Source organism: Sciurus vulgaris (genome assembly GCF_902686455.1).
Source record: "Sciurus vulgaris genome assembly, chromosome: 8".
In the NCBI taxonomy this organism is placed as follows: Eukaryota; Metazoa; Chordata; class Mammalia; order Rodentia; family Sciuridae; genus Sciurus; species Sciurus vulgaris.
Genome location: NC_136468.1, coordinates 5,459,647 through 5,479,595, shown reverse-complemented (window position 1 = coordinate 5,479,595; position 19,949 = coordinate 5,459,647). Strand labels below are relative to the sequence as shown.

General features: G+C 40.1%; 1 protein-coding gene across 20 annotated transcripts in view; it reads right to left on the bottom strand.

The window, feature by feature from the left end:
* Nucleotides 1-19,949, bottom strand: part of KMT2C (lysine methyltransferase 2C) — a 266,222-nt gene that overhangs the window by 27,843 nt on the left and 218,430 nt on the right. For 18 of the 20 annotated variants that reach the window (XM_079151029.1, XM_079151018.1, XM_079151036.1 and 15 more), the window contains 11 exons: nucleotides 19,646-19,778; nucleotides 19,045-19,259; nucleotides 16,961-17,034; nucleotides 15,463-15,645; nucleotides 13,166-15,100; nucleotides 12,449-12,741; nucleotides 9,294-11,113; nucleotides 8,029-8,140; nucleotides 5,715-5,793; nucleotides 4,125-4,188; nucleotides 2,094-2,326 (listed from right to left, as the gene is read on the bottom strand). In XM_079151029.1, the coding sequence (XP_079007155.1) occupies nucleotides 2,094-2,326; nucleotides 4,125-4,188; nucleotides 5,715-5,793; nucleotides 8,029-8,140; nucleotides 9,294-11,113; nucleotides 12,449-12,741; nucleotides 13,166-15,100; nucleotides 15,463-15,645; nucleotides 16,961-17,034; nucleotides 19,045-19,259; nucleotides 19,646-19,778 (5,141 nt within the window). The remainder of the gene's footprint in view (nucleotides 1-2,093; nucleotides 2,327-4,124; nucleotides 4,189-5,714; nucleotides 5,794-8,028; nucleotides 8,141-9,293; nucleotides 11,114-12,448; nucleotides 12,742-13,165; nucleotides 15,101-15,462; nucleotides 15,646-16,960; nucleotides 17,035-19,044; nucleotides 19,260-19,645; nucleotides 19,779-19,949) is intronic. The other 2 variants (XM_079151028.1, XM_079151030.1) reach the window with 2 other exon arrangements.

The following is a 19,949-nucleotide window of genomic DNA, read 5'->3' as shown; positions in this document are numbered from 1 at the left end:
TATTAGCTTCTACAGAGGATCTGATCAACGGACATGCAGAAACCAGGCCCTGGACAAAAGATCTTACACAAATACACCAAAGTCAATAAAATTACTAAATATACTTAATTATAAAAGTATTTACTTTTAAAAGAAGTTACCCACAATAAATATTTAAATATAAAAAGAATTTAAAAAGAAAAGAAGTTTCTCATTTTATACTAGTCCTCGTTTTAAACTATGGCAATATTATCATCACCTGCTGCTGGTATATTATTTTGGTAGCTATGGCTTGCAGGTAAGACGTCAGAGTCCAAAGCCATAATCAAATAGTTAGCTATGTGCAACCACATCACCTGAAACTGGAAAGCCACAGCAGTTCTTATCAGTGCGATGTGACAGGACCAGTTCCTCCCGGAGGCAGAGAACAGGCTGAGCACCATGAGCTGCCAGGGTGCTTCCCAGGGTGCTCTTGACACAGCCACACCCCAACGCAGACGACGTCAATGTCCGCGGCACCCCCTGCCCTCTTCTAGTACTAATACCTGGCTTTCTTTAAATGTTAATTTAAACATTACACTTGACAATTAGAGGCAGGTTTAATTTTTGGTGTATAACCTAAAAACTTGAACACACATGGAATCAGCATCCCATCATCACTATCAAGATGGGGAGACATCCCATCACTCCTGAAAATGCCATCATGCCACCTCTTCCTCCTACACTCCTCATCCCTCTCACCTTGCCCATCGTTCACCTATCGCTCTGTAACATCAAGGAAGTAATGTAAACAGAACTAGTATGTAAACATTTGGGACTGGCTTCTTTTCCTCAGCATAGCGCTCTTGAGATTCAAGTTGTCTGGATCTATCTGCATTCATCTTTGTCATCACTGTGGAGTATTCCACAGTATGGGGTACCACACTCGAACCATTCATCCTTGGAGTGGGGTCTTGTTTTTGAGATGGGGTCTTTCTATGTTGCCCATGCTGGTCTTGAACTCATGGGTTCAAGCGATGCTCCTACCTCACTCAACGTCCTGAGTGGTAGGAGCTGAACAGGTGCCAACGTGCCCAGCCAATCATTCCAGTTTTTGATGACTATAGTATGAATATTCATGTACAGGTTTTTGCACAAACCTGTTTCTTTTTTGACTTGGATAAATACCTAGGTGTGGTTGCTCTAAACTCACTGTGAATACTTTTGTTTTAAACAGAATTTTAAAATGTTACTTCTTTTCCAGTATAATTATTTAGTTTGAACATTGTAAGAAGTTTCTGGTATATGGTGCAAAATAATGACAAAAAGGTTTCATTTCTCAAGACTGAGTCCTTTACATAAGATATATCAATGTATTTTTCAAAACCAAAATACTAAGAAAAAATAATTTAAAAATCATGAGAAAGAACCACCAGAATTATTCAAATACTATATCTGAAATCCCACTGGAAACCAGGGAACCGAAGGTAATTTAAAAAAAAAAAAAAAAAAAAAAAAAAAAAAAAGGCCAATGCCCAGTGAAAGCATACTTCTCAGGCCTAACTCTACTTCCACCTAGAACCTCCCTGTGAACCGTGTTCTCAAAAGAGTCAGTCTCCAGCCAGGTAAAGGGCATAGCTTGTGATCCCAGCAACTAAGAGGTCAAGGTAGAAGGATCCCAAGTTCAAGGCCAGCCTCAGCAACCTAGCATGAACCTGTCTCAAAGTAAAAAAGAAAGAAGGGCTGCCAGTATAGCTCAGTGGTAGAGCACCCTTGAGTTGAATATCCAATAACACCCCCTGTACCTGCAAACACACACACGCAAACCAAAGACTCTTAGATGACATAGGAGCACATTGTGATTTCTTAGTGCAGAGGAAATAATGGAATTTCTCCGAAGATACTAGAGTTGCTAAAAAATATGAAAACAGTTCTTCTAAATCAGAATTATGAAAATTGATCTCTCCATGCAGTCAGAACCTATATGCTCTGATGGCCACTCTCAGGAGAGGACTGGGGCTATTACAGCTGTGGTTGATAGGTGTGCCCAGGCAGTGGTGCTGACACACAACATTTGGAGCCAAACCCACACAGCCCTCTGGTGCTGAGGGCATGTACCTGACACCCGTCATTACCTGCTCCAGCTGCTTCTGAACCATGCTTTGCTGCTCAGTGACGTGCTTCAGCTGCTCTGCATCCTCTTCCGGGAATTCCCGCCCTGCCTTCTTGGCAGTGCGCTGTTTAGCTGAAAGGGCCTTCTTGGATTTTCTGTGTGCACCAATTTGCTCTTCAAGATACTTCTGCTGCATCTGAAGAAGTTGCTGGGTCTCCTGAAGCCATTCTTCATACTGTTTGCGTTGTGAGTCGTCTGAAGGAAAAATAAAAAAATTCATCTGTGTGAACTTTCTAAAGGGTTCAAGATTATCATCAAGAGTTACACACCTCTATTTTCTATAAGGAAATACAGCTTCATATTTGAAAACAGAATTCTAAATATTAGACTATTATGTAACTATAAAGTAGAAGATTTTAGAAAATATTTAATGAAGAAAATCAGAGAATACATACTTAGGACACTGGTAAACTTAATACTTAATAAATACTACAAACACAGTCTTAGAAGAGCAGAAGACTTTTATCTAATGGAACACTTTCACCTACAGAACTATCAAATGATCTAACCCAAAAGTCAAACAGTAAGCTAAATGTACATTTTATGAATTTGCCTTTACCAATTTTGAAGAGACAAAGTCAGTCTATCTACTAAGGTCCAGAACATGGACCAGGTAATTGTTTCTCATCTAATTTCCCTGAATTTATCAGGCTTTCCCTCTTCCTTATTAGTGAAAAAATATACAAAACAGCGCAGGGGAACCCCAGTGCTAAAGGGCCGATTCGAAGTCTGCTTTTTATAAAGGAAATCCATAAACTGAAAACACTTGTGATTCATTGATTTTTTAACTTATATCTCATAAATCAGGGGAGGGAATAATTAAGCAAGTAAAATCTTGTCTACTTCCATGACTGTGGCTACATCTCCCTAAACAGTCACATCTCTTCCTCTTGCACCAATACTCCCCTCCTCACTTTCTAAGGGCACTTCACTCCATTGATGCCAAATTTGAAAGAAAAAAAAAAAAAAAAAAAAAGGTCATCTCATGTAGTGAAAAATTGTGAGTATACCTTTTTGACTCACGACAAGACAAAGAAAGAAATACAAGCCTAGAAGGACATTATCTGAAAATAACATCAATGATAACAATATTGTTATACATTAAGAATCCAACCAAAGCCAATGGGCACAATAAAGCCAGAAAAAGCCAGTTGGTTACAGTAGTTGTTTTTAATGCAAATACATATTCAAATTATAATCATAATTAATGCAGGGGAATTCCAAAAGGTCAGACTTTGGGTTTGTTCCTAAACCCAGAAGTTCCAGCACACGTATGAACTTGAAATCTAGTCTATAAAATTTGAAGGGCATTTTTCAAGAACAGGCTTTTTCACAAGGTTTCAGAAGTTCTGCTTCTGGTAGAATGAGACCTACCGCAAGGAAAGCCTTTCTGGTTTCTGGAACCAGGAGAGCAGAGGTGAGCAAAATGAAAGATAATGGTGAAAAAAGTTAGCTAAACAGTCTGAAGATTTCAGAAAGGTTCAGTTTGGGCAGAACTTTAAATACTATCCTGAACCACCTGGGGACCCCTGAGGTTAACTAGAAAGGACTCAGGGGCATCCTGCTTACTTGACCTTCACACCATGCTGCAACCCAGCTTCTCTCTGAGCATACGCCCTTTGTTTTTCCCAGTTAGTATCCCTGTCATTTAGGTAGACTGCCATGAGAGTAAATGGTGGTCTAATTCTACAGATTGTAAAGTGCCCAATCTACAAACAAAAATAGCAACAACAGCATTGAAGAGAATGGGGAAGATGACTTTTCTGTATTATGTATCTCTAATTCTTCATGCACAGTGAGAGAAAAAAAAAAAAGCAACGAAAATACATGCCTTGCAGAAGAGAACCTAACAGGGAGGGAGGGATGCCTGGTACAGGAGGAGGGCCCTGCGGTGAAGGCGGCACTCCAAAACTAACCCAACTGCTCAGAACAGCACAGACACAGTCAGACAAGCAGCCCCAGAAAACACGTGACTTAGTAGATTCATACTTACTGACAAAGCCTGGACCAAAATTTGGAGGATTAGGCCTAGAAATCTGATGTGTTATACTGCCATCCTAAAATAAGTAAAATTTACAAATATGTTTAATTCCACACTTCAGTTAAAGGGAAAAGAAAAAAACTTTAAAAAGAAGGGGAAAAAAGGAAAGAAAGAAAAAAGAAAACTAGGAAAAAAAATAAACCCTTTAATTTTCTAAGATATCTTTAAAGTTTTGATTTTTATAAAAATTAAGATAAATTAGTGGGGTAATGATCTAATCACTGAAAATTCATTTTGTCTCTGAACTATTGTAGTTGCAGATTTCAGATGAAAATAACTATGCTTGAGATAAACAATTATACCTCAAATATAATATCAGCACAAATCCAATATTGCTAGTGCGCGGCTACAGAGCCATACAAAATACACTTCTTAATTAAGTGTACTTAATCTCTTGTCATTGGATTGATGAACACATGTTCCACATTTTTAAACACCAGTCCATAGCACAATTATTTATAATAAGAACTAATGTTCTTACATACAAATAGTAATAGAAAAATATGGTAATTAAAATGTCTTATTTTATAAATAAATGTTGTGTTTCTTTGAAGGTAACTATTAATCTAATAATTCCTGGGCAATCACCTGATAAATAAAATTGATTTTGAAAAACTGTTTACACAATTCTCACAAGGTCTGTTAGACACAAGCTATACAAATAGTCACAATTATAAATGATACCAAGCAGCCACAAGGCATGAGGTGCAATCTTTGTAACACTGCAATGCAGCTGGCATGACATTTGACAGAGAAGAGAGATCAAAAAACTTGCCCCAAGTTGCACAGTAAATTCAGAATTGGATTTTTAAAAATTTAGCCTATGCTATTTCCAAAGTACCAAACAGTGTCTCCTTTTAATAAGGAAAAAGATATAATTAACAGCATAATAAGTCTAAAGTGTAAATGGCAGAGTAAAAAGAAAATTCCAGAAGGACACATAGTAGGTAGCTCTTATTTTCTAGGCAGATACATTTTTTAAAAACCACTGTAGAAAATACGTGAAAGGAGGAATTCCACTTCTCCAGAAACTACCTGACAGCAAGAATACAGCATAAATATTTATGCTTAAACCTGATTTTAGATGGTGAATATTCTAAAAACCAAGTAATACTAAAGAATAAATAAAACATGACTACCCAATCTAAACAGAATGATTTTAATCATTCATTGCTACTGTTTCTAACAGTGTTCTACATTTTAAATGTAATGGGTTTATTCCAAAGCACAGGACATAAAGTGTCTTCCTGAGGTAATAAACATATGCATGTGTGTAAGAACCAGCTGCCCTGGGCATTTGGTTTCCCTCCCAGTGACTTTCTACCCTTAAGCACAAGTCCTCTTCAGAAATCACACTGGATGTTTTTAACCTCAACTTGTCTTCTGTTTTAAAAGCAGTGTAGCACCTCCATTTCTGCTGCTCTGATGTCCATACAGGCAGGGCCCTAGGATGCCCTCCTGCACAGAAGGGCCTTACTGGGAGATGGGTTTGGTGGGAAACAGGACAGTGTGCCCTCCAGAGTGACACATGAGCAGGGTTACCTGCGCAACAGCCTGAGGAACCAGGTTCTGTCCTTCACTGCCCTGTGTTCCAGCCGCCGGTGGGCCCATGAAGGGGAACCTGCAAGAACATAGTACCATGTGTCAGATGGTGAGCTTCTCAAACTCAACTTGTTTCAGGTGCCCAACAATTTTCTCCTCCAGGAAAGAGAGAGTCGTAGCAATGTCTCCTGTCCAGAGGCCTCATAAGCCCCATCTTCTGAGTATCCAGCAGACCTTCTCCACGCCACCATCTGTGAACTGAGACTCTCACAGCATCTGGGGTAACAGTAAGGTTCAGGGAGGCTGTGGGGAGAAGCCAGCTAAACTAATTCCAGAGGCTGGATTCTGTTACATGACTCTAATACGAAATGAATTCAAGCCTTTAGACACAAAAATAGAGTAAAGATTCAGCTTTATTACCTAAGCTAAGGACATTTTTTCCTTTACTACTTTTTATCAAAAATTAATTAGTAGTTTATTTATATTCTAAAATAAAAAACTTATCTCAATTAGGAAGGTTCATATATTTTCAAACATTTCTGTAATGAGTGAAAAAGTCAGTCAACAATTGCTGAGTGACCAATCTATATAGTGAAATGTCCCTTACTCAGATTATAGTGATAAGCCTGCCACAGAAAACACTTCCCCCAGAGTACTGAGTGCTTTAACATACCAAGATAAACATTTAACACAATTTCAAAACATATTCCAAACACGGCAGCTTTTAGGTAAGTACTTCAGGTTAGAATGTGCATTTTTGATTTCTGACTCAAGGCTGTGAATGACTCACCACCCCTCCTGCCACTACAGCTCTAGTCTGGAATGATATCAGTCCAGACTTCGCGGTCTGTGTCCTCGTGCAACTACCATACTACTCTCAAAGGTCCATCATACCCGCTTCTGTGAAGCACTCAGGAGAACAGTAACTAAACATTTAGCACACAAACACATGCCTAACTGGCAGAAAGATGATGCTGAACGGGCATCAGATGCTGAAAGTTCTGACTCTGAGGCTCACATTTTAACTAAGGATTAAACAGAATTGATCATCTCCTTCTATGCTGATTCTAAGTATCAAGCTACCATACTGTTAGCAGCACCATGACTGTCACCAGTAAGAGACAAGTTATCTTCCTATCGAATGCTGCAGATACCTAAGAAGTTAGTGCCATATATCACTCTGAAAATACAGTGGTGATCAGACTTACTGCTAAAGTGTTAACGCTTTAAGCACATGTTCACAAATTTAATTATATTTTAATGACTATGTTTCAAATATAATTCATTTCCTTTGCAGTATGAGAGCTTTGGTTTTAAGCATTTAAAATGTTCTGAGAAGAAATCCAAAGGCTTCACTAGAATGCCAAGAAGTCTCAAGACATAAAAAGGTTAAGAACCCTCGTGATGGAAGAACAGAGCTAATAAATGCTGCTCAGCATTGAAAGTCACTAGGAACCACTACCTCTGCTTTGATCTCAAGAATGTGAACCATGTCCAGTTATCCACAGGTGAGAACTATATTCTTAAGGATTCAATTTTCTCTGAATCTATACAATTTTATATTCAATTTCATAATTATTCACATTCCCTTTCATAAAAATGTTTTCAACAAGATTATTAGGCTAAACTGAGACTCTCCACTTGCTGTACTGACAGGTTCTCAAACAACAGTCTACATAATAACTGGAAATATAAACATGCAGCCCATCGCTAGATGTTCTTATTCGGTGGGTCTGCGGTTGAACAAAGGAACCTGCATTTTCAAAAAAAAAAAAAAAAATTGCCACACGATTCTGATGGTGTTCCAAGATCAGAATTTAAGAAATATTGCCTTGTGGTCATCTTATTCTACCTTCATGATTATGCTAATAACACTTACAGTCTTCTTTAATGCATAATTTCATGCATAATTGTGCATGAAAACTTACAAACACTCTAAGTCCTAGCATCTTTATCTGTTCTTGCCTTTCTTTTCTGGTTCAAAACCAGTTTGATGATATTTTAGAGCTGAATTCACAGTTGCCTTAATTACCACTTTCATGTTTCATGTTAACTGAAAAACTTTAGTTAAGTATTATCAATTCTAAAAATGAAACAAGAAAACGGCCCCCGTCCCCCCAACACTTGGTGTTTACCCTACCTAAAGCGAATGCAAATTATTTATGTGTGTACAGCTCTTTATCACCCATCATGTCCTGAGGCGCCACCACTCTGATCACCTCTGGAAGGCAGTTTGGTCTCTGCATGCTCTTTCCAGGAGCTGGCGTGGACTCTATGCAGTCCAGACACCCACGGAACCCACCCCTGCACCCACCTGCTCATCACCATCGGCGGCATGCCCAGGCTGCTCTGTGCCATCACTTTGTTTATGCCTTTGAGAGCCACCATTTTGGCTTTCATTATAGGATCTGTGATTGCATCAAAATCTAAAGAAAAAAATATATTTTAAAAGTTACTCCAGGCTGGGGTTGTAGCTCAGTGGTAAAGTGCTTGCCTAGCATGCGTGAGGCACTGGGTTCAATCCTCAGCACCACATACAAATAAAGTGAAGGTCCACTGACAACTAAAAACATAAAAAAAGTTACTTATCTCATAAGTACTTGGTTCAAGGTATATTATATGGCATGTAAGTATAACAAACATGGAGCAATTTATAGATTTTCATGCCACCTAATTATCAGTGCAGCTTTTTATACTAGATAAGGGAATTATGAGCTGGTTAACGACCTTTATCCTGAATTTGCTCTCCCTTCAGTAACCCATAATTGAAGCACACTTTAACATTCAGTTCTGCAGCAATTAAATCAGGAAGTCTGCTGAGTCTAAGCGAGAGCACAGCAACAACGTACAGCAATGCAAGTCCCTCTCACCCAGACTTCGGCAATGCTGGTCAGGATGGTTTGCCACTGCAGCATCAGGAATAAGAATCTGCAGTTATTTCAATACTAAGAAATAAATCATTACCTATCTTTAAAAAAAAATCTATCAGTTCCTTGAGGGTCAGCCCTCAAGGGTACTGGGAGGCTACTAAGAAATATCTTTCTGCATTTATATAAATGGAGAAAAGGAGCACCATGACAAAACTGGTAGCACACACAGGGGCGCACATCTTCACTGAAAAGCACCCCTTAGGCAAGCGCCTTCTGAGTATTCACCATACTCTGGGCACCCAGGCACTGCGACTGCATGGCTCTTTTCTGTTGTTAATATTAGTAAACCAATAGGGATAAGTTAAAGAGGCCTATGGGGAAAAAAAAAAAAAAAAATGCCAAGAATTTACAGTATGCAAAAGGGCAGCAAAAAGCTTTATTTCTATAATTTCCTCAAATTTATTTTTCCATAATTAAAAATATATAGCAACAATGGACGACAGGTAGAACAAGGATTGCAACTCCAAGTTTTAAATCTCTTGATTTACCTGGAAGGAACTGAAAGCTTTTAACTCTTTTCTGCTTAAAGCTCCAGGAGGAACAGAGAAATTCTCAGTGCTCTATTCCAAATGTAATTCCAACAATGAAATCTTCCAAGCACACTGCACATCACCCTAATGCCCACAATAAGACACAAGGGAATGCCTACCAATATTAGGGAAGAATGGTTCTGACCGCTGCCGAATCATGGCTTGCATCTGTCTTTGCTGCTGCTGTTCTTGGCGCTCCTGATCCAGAAGATCCTGCAGAAGCAGGGGCTGCTCCTCAAGGAGGAGGGGCCTCTCTCTACTCTGCTGGGTTAACGTTTGAGGAATCATGAGCTGCTGGGGTCCCGACATGCCACTGGGACCAGACTGACTTGTGAGAGGCATGGTCTGATTTGTAGGTTTTCCTGTCCCCAAACTGTGGTTAACTGATGACTGACCAGGAATAAATCCTGGATTTACCTGCACTCCCTGAGGAAAAGCATGGTTCACCCTGGAGACCACAGTCACATTAGAATTCACAGCATCATCCAGACCAGGGCCAGGTGGTGCCACTAAAGTAGGAGGCAAACTTGGCACATGACTGGGGGGTGAGGCTGGCAGTGGTGGCGGGGAAGACCCCAAAGACCTCACTTCTGAAGGATCAGAGTTCTCATTGGCAAGCAGACTTGAGAGAACTGGAGTTGACCCAGTTATGTCACAAGAGTTCGCTACATCTTGAGCGGGCTGTGAGGCGGGTCCCTGAATGACACTTTCACTGGAGCCAGCAGTTTCTTGACTATTTCTTTTCTCAAGCAGGTCTGAATTCGAAGGAGACAAAGGAGTCTTTTCCCCATCATTCAGGTCAGTGTGAGCAGAAGCCTGGGGGCTGGAAGGGATCAAGGCATCTTTAGTCTCATCACTTTTCTCAATTTCACATTTGGCTTCTTCTTTGGAATTTGGAGATAGGACTTCTGTTTTTATCTCACTGGTAACAGTGGATTTTTTCTGTGGCAAATGGCTATCAGAAAGAACCACAGCTTTGTCTTCTTGCTCCTTTTTTTTGGGTTCAGATACACACTGATTATCTAATTTATCATCAATTGGAACATTAAGGTCTAGTTCCTCATTAAACATGCTCTTCTTATCTCCCAGGTCAAGTTCCGGATCGGTGTATGCAATGATATCAAACTCTCCTGACCTTAAGAGGTCATCCAGGTTGGGATCATTAGTTTCCAAATTACCTAAAGTATCCAATTCATCTCCCTTGCCATCCTCTGTGTCTAAATTTAAATTTTCAAGATCTTCATCATCCAAGTCTTTGACTTCAACTCCCTCAAGGTCCTTAACATCCAGTTCTTTCACAGAAGTGTCATCAGAATCAAGTTTTTCCTCCAGACCATCAGAAGACTGGCCGGCCATCTGTACATTACCAGATGCTCTTTCAGCTGATGCAGATGTTGACAAAGGAGCCTCAGAAAACCCACCAGCCAAGGCATGACCCAGAGGTCTCATGACTACAGAGGACGGATGGGCAGGGTGGCCCTGCTCCTGCTGAGGTGGTGCCACTGGTTCCAAATCTGGATGCACAGGGGGCTGATGAGGTAGACCCTGGGGAGGTCGTCTCATGGAGTCCGTGTGTCTTGGGCCTGGGAAGTCTGGGCGAGGAATGAAGTTTCCAGGTCTGGGATGAGACGGTGGCTCTATAATGTTGGCAGAAGCAGGGAAGGGCAGACGTGGCCTTCCGTCTGGGGCCCTGTGCCTCAATTCAATAAACGCCTGGCCCAGTATGTTATGCTGCTGAACTGGCAAGTTTTGGGGTGGAAAATGCTGAGGAAGGCCAACCGGATTATTCATCTGCGAGTTATTTAAAGGCCCAGGCATTTCTACAGACATGGATCTTCTCAGGTGCGGAGGAACTCCAGGTCCTGGTATTTGTGAAGGAGGCACAAGGAATCGATCCTGACTGGATACCGTACTATGACTACCTCCTGGAAACCCAAATCTAAAAATAAAAAAAAGGAAATGTTTCAGTATTGTGTTGAATTTAGGGTGAGAAAAGGAGTTTTAGATTGAACTATAGGGAAAAAAAGGCCACTGCCAAATGCGATGACTTAGCAAAACGCCACTGCCACCCTTAAAAAGTACTTGTAAGTCCCCATGTGCAGTAAGTTCTGCTAAACGCTCTACAGTGAATACCTCTCTCTATTAGATCATGAAAGCCCAGGAGCAGCCAGTCACCAAGCATATGGAAATTCATCGTTGAGAAATAAGAATGAAAAAGTAAGAGTCCATTCCTGTTTCCAACATCCAGAAAGATTTCAGGGAAGAGTCTGATCTGGGCGTGCTGGATGGCAGTGGACGACACAGAGCCTGGGCATCAGTGTACGAGAGCAACAGAACACAAACATGGCAACTGGTGGGCTGCCTTAACCTACTCGACTGCAAAAAGGAGGCAGGACGGCTGGAGGACGAAGAAGGGAGGGAGGGCACCGCCTGTGAAGGTCAAGTTCACGATACATAATATGGTTCTTTTATTATTTATATTGTACTCTAGAGCTGAAGAAATAGCTCGTTTTGGAGAGTGCCCGCCTAGCATGCACAAAGGCCGCGGTTTGTATCCCCGGCGCCTCAGAGGAAAAGGGGGAAAAGAAAAAAAAAAAATATATATATATAGTGCTCTAGAAAGAATTGCAGGCAACTTACAAACAAGTCTAAAACACAGCAACAGGCAAAAATGGGAAAGTAAGGGTTAGAATGTGACACAGAGACATAGTACAAGGTTAAAGCACATTCCTCCTAAAAAGTACATCTTAAAAAACCCTTTCCTCATTTTAACTGGGGCATTAGTCTGGCTCGACCTACTAGCCACTTCAAAAACGAAATGTGGTCATGGTTCACCTCTGCTAACTTGACAACTCAATCTCATCACAAAAAGTTTCTAAAGAGAAATATCCTTTCAATTTGAAACTTTCCACAAACATTTTGACCTTAAATGAAAAGAGCAGAAATGTGCAGAGGACAAGTCTCCTCACTGATCACATCAAAAAAGCCTTTGCCTGCATGTGGCAGCTATACTTTGGAGGATGCTGATTGGTGGGCGACATCAACATGGCTACAAGTACTAGAGGTAATACTTAGTAACAAAGGAACTGTGCTTGAACCATTTAGAGTACTAAAAGGGGGTTAAGTCCCTGACCTCTCATTTGTGGAAAATAACATTCATTTATGTCAGAGAGGAGAAAGAAGTAGAAAGCAGTAACAACTTATTGGTTAATACTAACTTCATTTGTCTAGTTACTTCTAACAGCAATTTAAGTCAGAAAATTAAAAGTACTACCTAAATCCATGTGGCCTCATCCCCATACCAGGAACATCAGGAGGATAGGGTGCACGCTGATCTTTGGGGAAAACAGCATATCGAGGTCCTACAGGAGGGACAACAGGTGATCGAATATTCCCAGGATAAGGGGGTGGAGGCCGAGCGAAAGACTGGTTGATACTCTCTGGCTGCCAGTGCGGAAGGGGCACCGGGTGAGGCACTCCGGATGTGTCCTGAGGCCCCTTCTCCTGTCGACTGGCAATCTTCTTTTGCTGCTGCTGCTGGAGAATGATTTCACGTAGTTTTTGCCGCTAAATGAGAAGAAACAAAAATCACCGGGATTTCCAGTAACTAGTGGCTTTGAATATCAAAATGCTTTCATTATGGGCAATGTTTTAAATGTCTAAATGTTCCAAAGTTTATAAAACACATTACATTTAATAACATGACAAACTATAAAAAACAAATTAGTTATTTGGCTCCTTTTCTTCACCATCACAAAACTTTCAGCTTTCACATCAAAGGATTCTTTAACAAATTCATGAAGAATGAAATTAGATAGATTCAATTGAATTCAATTGGTGTTGATTTTACCAATTTTATTTTTCTTCTTTGTATTTTACAAAGTCTACAGAATAAAATAAAATTGATGCTTGTGTAGAAACTACTATTTGGTTAAATGAATGGCTTCTACAAATGACACATTTAAGACATCTGAAAACGTGCAGTGATTACCTGTCTCAGTTTCTCTGCATCTGCTTGAGACATATTTACAGTGTTCTGTGTGTCAGTTCCCCCAGAAGTTGGTGCAGGTCCAGCAACCTGGGAGACACCAGAGAACTGCTGGCCTTGGGAACTCATGGGAGAGTCTGCAGGTGTGCTGAAGCTCCCCTCTGACCCAGGCCCTGACTGGTCAGAAACGTCACGAGCAACTTGACCAGTTCCAAACGAGTCAGACTGAGGCCGTGGAGTCACTGGAGGTTGATCATAGGGATCACGGGCAGTAGATGGGGAAACACGGCTGAACGAGTCTGCAAGGCCAGGTCCAGGTGGCCTTGGTGTTTGGGAACATGTATCAGGTGGCCTAACCAAAGGGCCAGGTAAAGCTGGCACTCGGTGTTGTGCTGCTTGCAGGAAAGGATCCTGATTTGATATGAGGGCTGGTCTTGCACCTGAGGACCTAGTATAACCCTCTGAAGTCCTTGGTCTTGGTGTTGCTGGTGGTTGAGAGTAGGGAACAGAAATTCCAGGCCTTGGTGTTCCAGGAGGATGAGCAAATGGATCAGAATGCCTCTGATTAGCTGCAGGCGTAACAAACACATCTGTCTGTGCAGATGGCCTGGGGGTTGGTGGTTGTTGACTATATGGGTCCATGGTGGTAGGCCGGGGAGTTCCAGGAGGTTGAGAATAAGGGTCTGCGCTGGACCGAGCTGTTCCTGAGGGTTGGGAATAAGAATCTGCAGGTCGTGGAGTTCCTGGGGACTGGGAATACAGGTCCTGAGATGCTGACCTTGATATAGTTCCAGGCTGAGAAAAAGCCCTTGAAGAATGGGGAAAAGATTCGTTCACTGCTGGATGTGGAGTTAGGGGAGGCTGGCTATATGGATCATTTGACTGACTATGAGAAAAATTATCTACAGGTCTTGGTGTCAAGGCAGGTCTTTCGTAAGTGTCAACAGATAGTCGCCTTGATGACTGGGACACTGACCCATAAGAATCCTGAGAGGATGGAGGAGGGTGCAGTGGGGTCTTAAAAGGTCCAGGACCACTATCAAGTGGTGCAGGTGTGAGCAAAGGTCGTGCATATGGGTCAGGTACCCGTTGTCTTTGAAATGTATCTGCCCTAGGAGACGGTTTAGAAAAGTGATCACTGGTTCCACCTGCTGGAGGACCTCTTGCAGTTTGTTCTGAAACTACAGGAGACCGGGATGGGCCCAAAGGTTTGGGATACTGATCTGTCATTAAAGGCCTAGGTGTGTCAGGAGGTTTTGCATAGGGGTCACTAATTGTTGTTGAGGAAGAACACAGGTCTCTGGCTGGGGGCGGCCTAGTGGCTGTGGTCTCACTCATCTGAATGGGCCTTGGTACGGATGATAAAGGCACACAGTTTTCCACTGGTGTGACAGAATTTCTTCTGGGAAAGCTATGGCCCCCAGGAGGGGGTCTAGGGGTACCAACCATTTTTGCATAAGGATCCGATGGAGATGGTGGCCGGGAACTAGAAGACCCAGGAGAAAACATTTGTGGAGAAGGTGGCTGAGAAGTCTGAGACTGAGAAAGACTCTCCTGAATGGGCACCCGGTTCGGGGCTGGAGGAGGGGGCGGAGCTTGTGGCTTGACAAACACATCATCTGAAGGCGTGGGGGCAGGGATACCAGGCAGCTGTTTTGAGAACAGGTCTTTATGGAATGCCTGTGCAGGAGACATGTTTCCATTGCCAGGCTGAGGTGTCAAGGGACTCTGTACCCCACTGCTTGGAGTATCTGACCCAGAAGGCACCAGAAGATGCTGAGAACTAAGCTGTTGCTGCTGCTGCTGCTGCTGCTGCTGCTGCTGCTGCTGCTGCTGCTGCTGCTGGTGCTGCTGCTGCTGCTGCTGCTCATTTTTCACTTGTTCCAGTTTCTGTGTGGCTTCAATCTTAGCTTGCTGCTTACTTTTCTGACGCATTTGCTACAAAAACAAGACAGGAAAAGCAATCACATGGGTAAGAAAGAAAATAACTATCATGGGGGGGAAAGGTAAGAGGAAATTAATTTGTTTGATGTCAATAGCTACCAGATTGCATCCATATTAGATTGCACAGTCCTGAAGAAGAGATCATTATTCATTAGAGTATGCCTCATTTATGCCTAGTGCAGAATATTGTTTTTAACATTTCAATAAACTTCACTAACCAATTTAAATATATTTTACCAAAAAAAGGAAACAAGTCTATTTTAAATCACATTTTCATGTTCTATTAAGAAGTAAATACTTCCCTTCTCAAAGAGCGAAAATGCAATTTTAAAAGGCAATATCTCCAAACCCCATACCTGTCTAAATTTCCATTCCTGTTCATGTTCTGATTCTCTTTGCTTTAGTGGATCCTTAAAAAGATCTGAATCGATGCGAGAGCTGGGATCGACACTGTCCTGCTGCTGCTGCCTTTTCATAGAATCATTAGACATCTGGACTTTATTAATACGCAAAGCAGCTCTGTTATCTCTGGCTTTTTGCTTTGATAAAAAGAGAAAAATATTATTTTCCAGTATATGTCAATGTGTTACTCAGGAATAAAAGTAAAACTACGGTGAACTTTATCATACAAAAACAAGAAAAAGTTGGGTTGAGTAGTTGAAAATAGTTGAATATCATCCTATGGAACTTACAGCTTCTCCTAAGAAAGGTTCTGGACACTAACCTACCTTCTGTCTTTATAGCATATGTCCTCATTATCAGTTGAAGATGTTTCTATCTATGTATCTGAAATGGCCTAGGAGATCCCAGGTGTAATCTAGTATATTTTATTCTAATGCTCTTAATATATCCTTAGAAAATGAAAGAATTAACATGTCCATCAATTTAGAGAAAAGGAAAATATCAAATCAGTCTTCACAATAGAAAATCTGTATATCTGAAACTCACCATTAGACAAAATCAGTAAGAAACATTAAAAATAGCTTGTCATTACCTTAATAAATGAAAGGTAAAAGAATCTAATCTAGTAACACAAACATATACACGTTTATATGTGCTTGAACATATAAACACACGTGCATACATGTGTACATATGTTCTCTAAATACTCTATCCAAAGTAATTATAATAACTGAAAATATGTTCATTGGTGATCCAAAGGAAAATAATTATGGATTTTTCCCAACAATAATATAGAACATAGATTTAGTTTGAGTTAAAATGAAAGCAAAGATTTGATTCTAGTTAACTATCTTATTTGGCTCTTTGGGAGAAAATTCACCATCTGAACTGTGAATCTTAAAAAATTCCCCAATTCCTGACTAAAACCATGTTTTATGAGCTCCTTAAAGATGTCTAGATATGTTTCTTTCAAGATGCATAAAGACTGCCTAGTAAACCTATCAAACAACAAAAGAACTTATTGAGGAAGAAACTGAGGCACACTAATCCAATTTCCAGATTTAGTACTCTTTGCTGAAGAGATAGAACAATTTTAAAGTGACATGAACTAAATATGCCCCTAAAATAGCTGATTTCCTCATCCTGCTCTGTTAATAACTATAAAACTGTCATGCTCTGCATTAATATAGATATAATGAATTAGGACATCACTACAAAAATAAATTTGCCTGTTAATTGTGCAAGTACCAATAAGCCTTTTATTCATAGAAGATCGTTTCATTAAGCAAAGACAAAAATAAAGAGTAAATACTGTGTTTTAAAGACTTAACTCATGAACTGGGGATGCACCTCTGTGGTAGAGCACTTGCCCAGCATGTGTGAGGCCCTGAGGTTCAATTCCAGTACTGCCCTCCCCACCAAAAGAAGACAACATTTGGATCTTTTAAATACCACATATGGAGCTCTTTCCTGAGAGCTTGCTTTTCTCCACAATTTAGCAATTTGCTTCACTCGAGTAGTCCAGTCTGCAAGAACAGAATACACATGTTTTCAGAGGCATACTTAAAATGTATTATAACAAAAAATACTGATGAACTGCTGTCAGGTAATCTTATTCAGACCACATTTTCCAGACACAGTACAGGATGAACATCCCCAGCTAAAAATCAGAAATCTGAAGTGGTCCAAAATTCCAAACTGCTTGGGCACTAACATGACACCACAAATGGATCTGCACCTGACGTCCTGTGATGCAGGTCACAGGCAGAACTTGGGGGCACTTAAGTACTGCATAAATTCCTTTAGGCCATGTATATAAGATGTAGATGAAACAAATGAATTTTATGTTTAGACTTAGGTCCCATCTCAAAGATACTCCCAAGAAAATTTCATTATGTGTACACAAATATGACAAAATCTGAGACACTTCTGGTCCCAGTGTCTGGAGTAAGGTCTGGAGTAAGGGATCTCTGTAGAACTATATTAAAGTTCTTTAAAAAAAATAGCAAGTTCCTGGCATACAGTAGGTCAAATAAATATTATCTAAAAGAAGGGGTTGCCTTATCAGCGATCTGCCTTATAAAGTTGGCAAGTTTTTTCATTCAAGGGGCCAACTAGTCAAATTTAAACCAAGTATAATAACTTCCCTGAACTATATACATATAAGATATGGCCAGAATCAAAAGTAAAAGTTTCCTAAATAATCTGCACTAAACAGAAATCTATCATTTTGCCCTAAATGAAATAATCATAATAAATAACTGTCTCACCAGTACATAGAAAAATAATTATTTTAAATCGATTAAATAAAATTTAGTGTCTCAATGATATATAAAATCTAGTACTGGTGAAATCAATATAGAACAGTTCAACTCCACATTAAGAGGCTAGATATAGCTATGTAGCTCAATAGCGGAGTGTGAGCCTACAAGCACAATATCCTGGGTTCCATCCCAGCACTGCCAAAAACCCAGAAAAACCAACAACAATAAAAAAATCTCCATATTAAGGGTTTCCAAAAAGCCAATGAAACTGAAAGTCAATTGACAAACCAACAGCCTTAACACTGTATTTCACAAGTCTCTTCAATCACAAAGTAAAATTTTTCAAGAAAATCACTAAAAAGAAGAACAAATCTTAGCTCTGCTAAAAGGGCAATTTATGCTGACACAAACTGATTTAATAGAACCATAGTTGCTCATCTATGAGCAACAAGTATAAGCGTGGTTATAAAACGTAGCTAAAGAATGAAGATATTGCATGAAACCACTGATTTATACTGTTAGATAGGGTAGTATATATTTGATTTATTTCTGTATTTCGAATAAAGTACTGAAGGGGACCAACTGAAACACACAGGGGCTCCATGTGAGAAACTATATCTAGATGCACTCCAGTAACTTAAAAGAGCTCAAGTGTTGAAAGATGGCCAGGAAATTATTTTAAGATACAATTTTAATAAATTTTAAATCCTAGTTTATCCGGGGACATGAACTCAAAATAATAAAACAGTACTACCTGCAAATATTCAATAACTGATAATTCATTAACTTAAAATTTTTAATTAATCAAAATTTCAAAAACAGCATTATTATGTTTTCTGATTTTTCAAACGGATCCAGGATACCTACAAGTCAAAAAGGTGTGAAGGGAAAAAAAGGGAAGAGGATACCGAGTGAGTTTCAATATAAACCACTCAGAAGTGACTGATGAAGGCTAACTTAATACAGGTAATTAAATGATACTTGCTGTTTCAGGAAAATTTTTGGTTTAGAATTGCACTATATGAACTTGTGCATGCACTGGTAGGCACTAGAAAACTGACCATTTCAGTAACTGAAACAAAATTTTGGGAAATGTACAAGTGAATGCAGTGCATAGAACTAACAGGAAAACGTTTCTCAGCACCTAGAGATGGCCACACTGGGCAGTCGGACAGAGGAGTGGCAGTGACGGTGTAGGGCTTCCCCTGCAGTTCTCAAGGTCACGCCCTTGAGAGCCAGAGAATGAAGGGAGAGCGACACTCCATGACTTACCAGGGAATTCTTCCTTTAAATTAGGGAAATTAATGTTGGTGTAGAGAACTGGAGCTACCGTGGCCATCTCCCCCAGAGCCTCCTCCTTCTCCCACTTGAGTGTACTCCGCTGGGCATTCGACATTGTGTCATTTTCCCCCTCCACGGGGGCAGCTGATGGTGTCCAGGAGCTGTTAGGATCACTTGCTATTGGATTAAATGCTGGATTTTTATCCCTGGTGAAAAAATAAACACCTTCACTTCATAAACAAAAATAACTTTCTAATGTATGATTACACAAATAGTGTGACTCTACATCATGTACAACCACAGAAATGCAAAGTTGTACCCCATTTGTGTACGATGAATCAAAATGTAGTCTGTAAAAATAAAAATGTATGAATAAATAACAAATGATGAAAAAAAAAAACTTCCTGATGTCAAGCTCCAGGACCACTTCTAATTAAGATCTGTCACAAAACAGCTAAAAGTAATGTGTTTGATGATTTCTGGAGAAATCCACGCACACCAATATCATACATGATCATTTAAAAGACTAATTGAGGTAGAATAAAAATTAGCATGATTAAGTCTCCATATAGCATGTAAGGCTTTTAAATACCTGGCATCAGTGTACGGGGATTGTGCTATTGCAGAGAAAGGCCCCAATCCACTTCCAGGAGGCAAAGAGCTATGTGGGAGATGAGGGCTGGGTCCAATAAGGCCATTCATGAGTGGCATCCGTGAGAAAACATCTTAAAGAAGGAGAAAAAAAAAGTTGGTTTTATATTATTTATAAATAACAAGAAGCTGAAATGCTTCTAAAAAAATTTTAATGCTACTTAAAAGTAGGGTTTTTTTTTTCAACATTATACTGTATAAAACTCTTTAAAGGGTAACTTGGCTATAACATTTTGAAATATGGT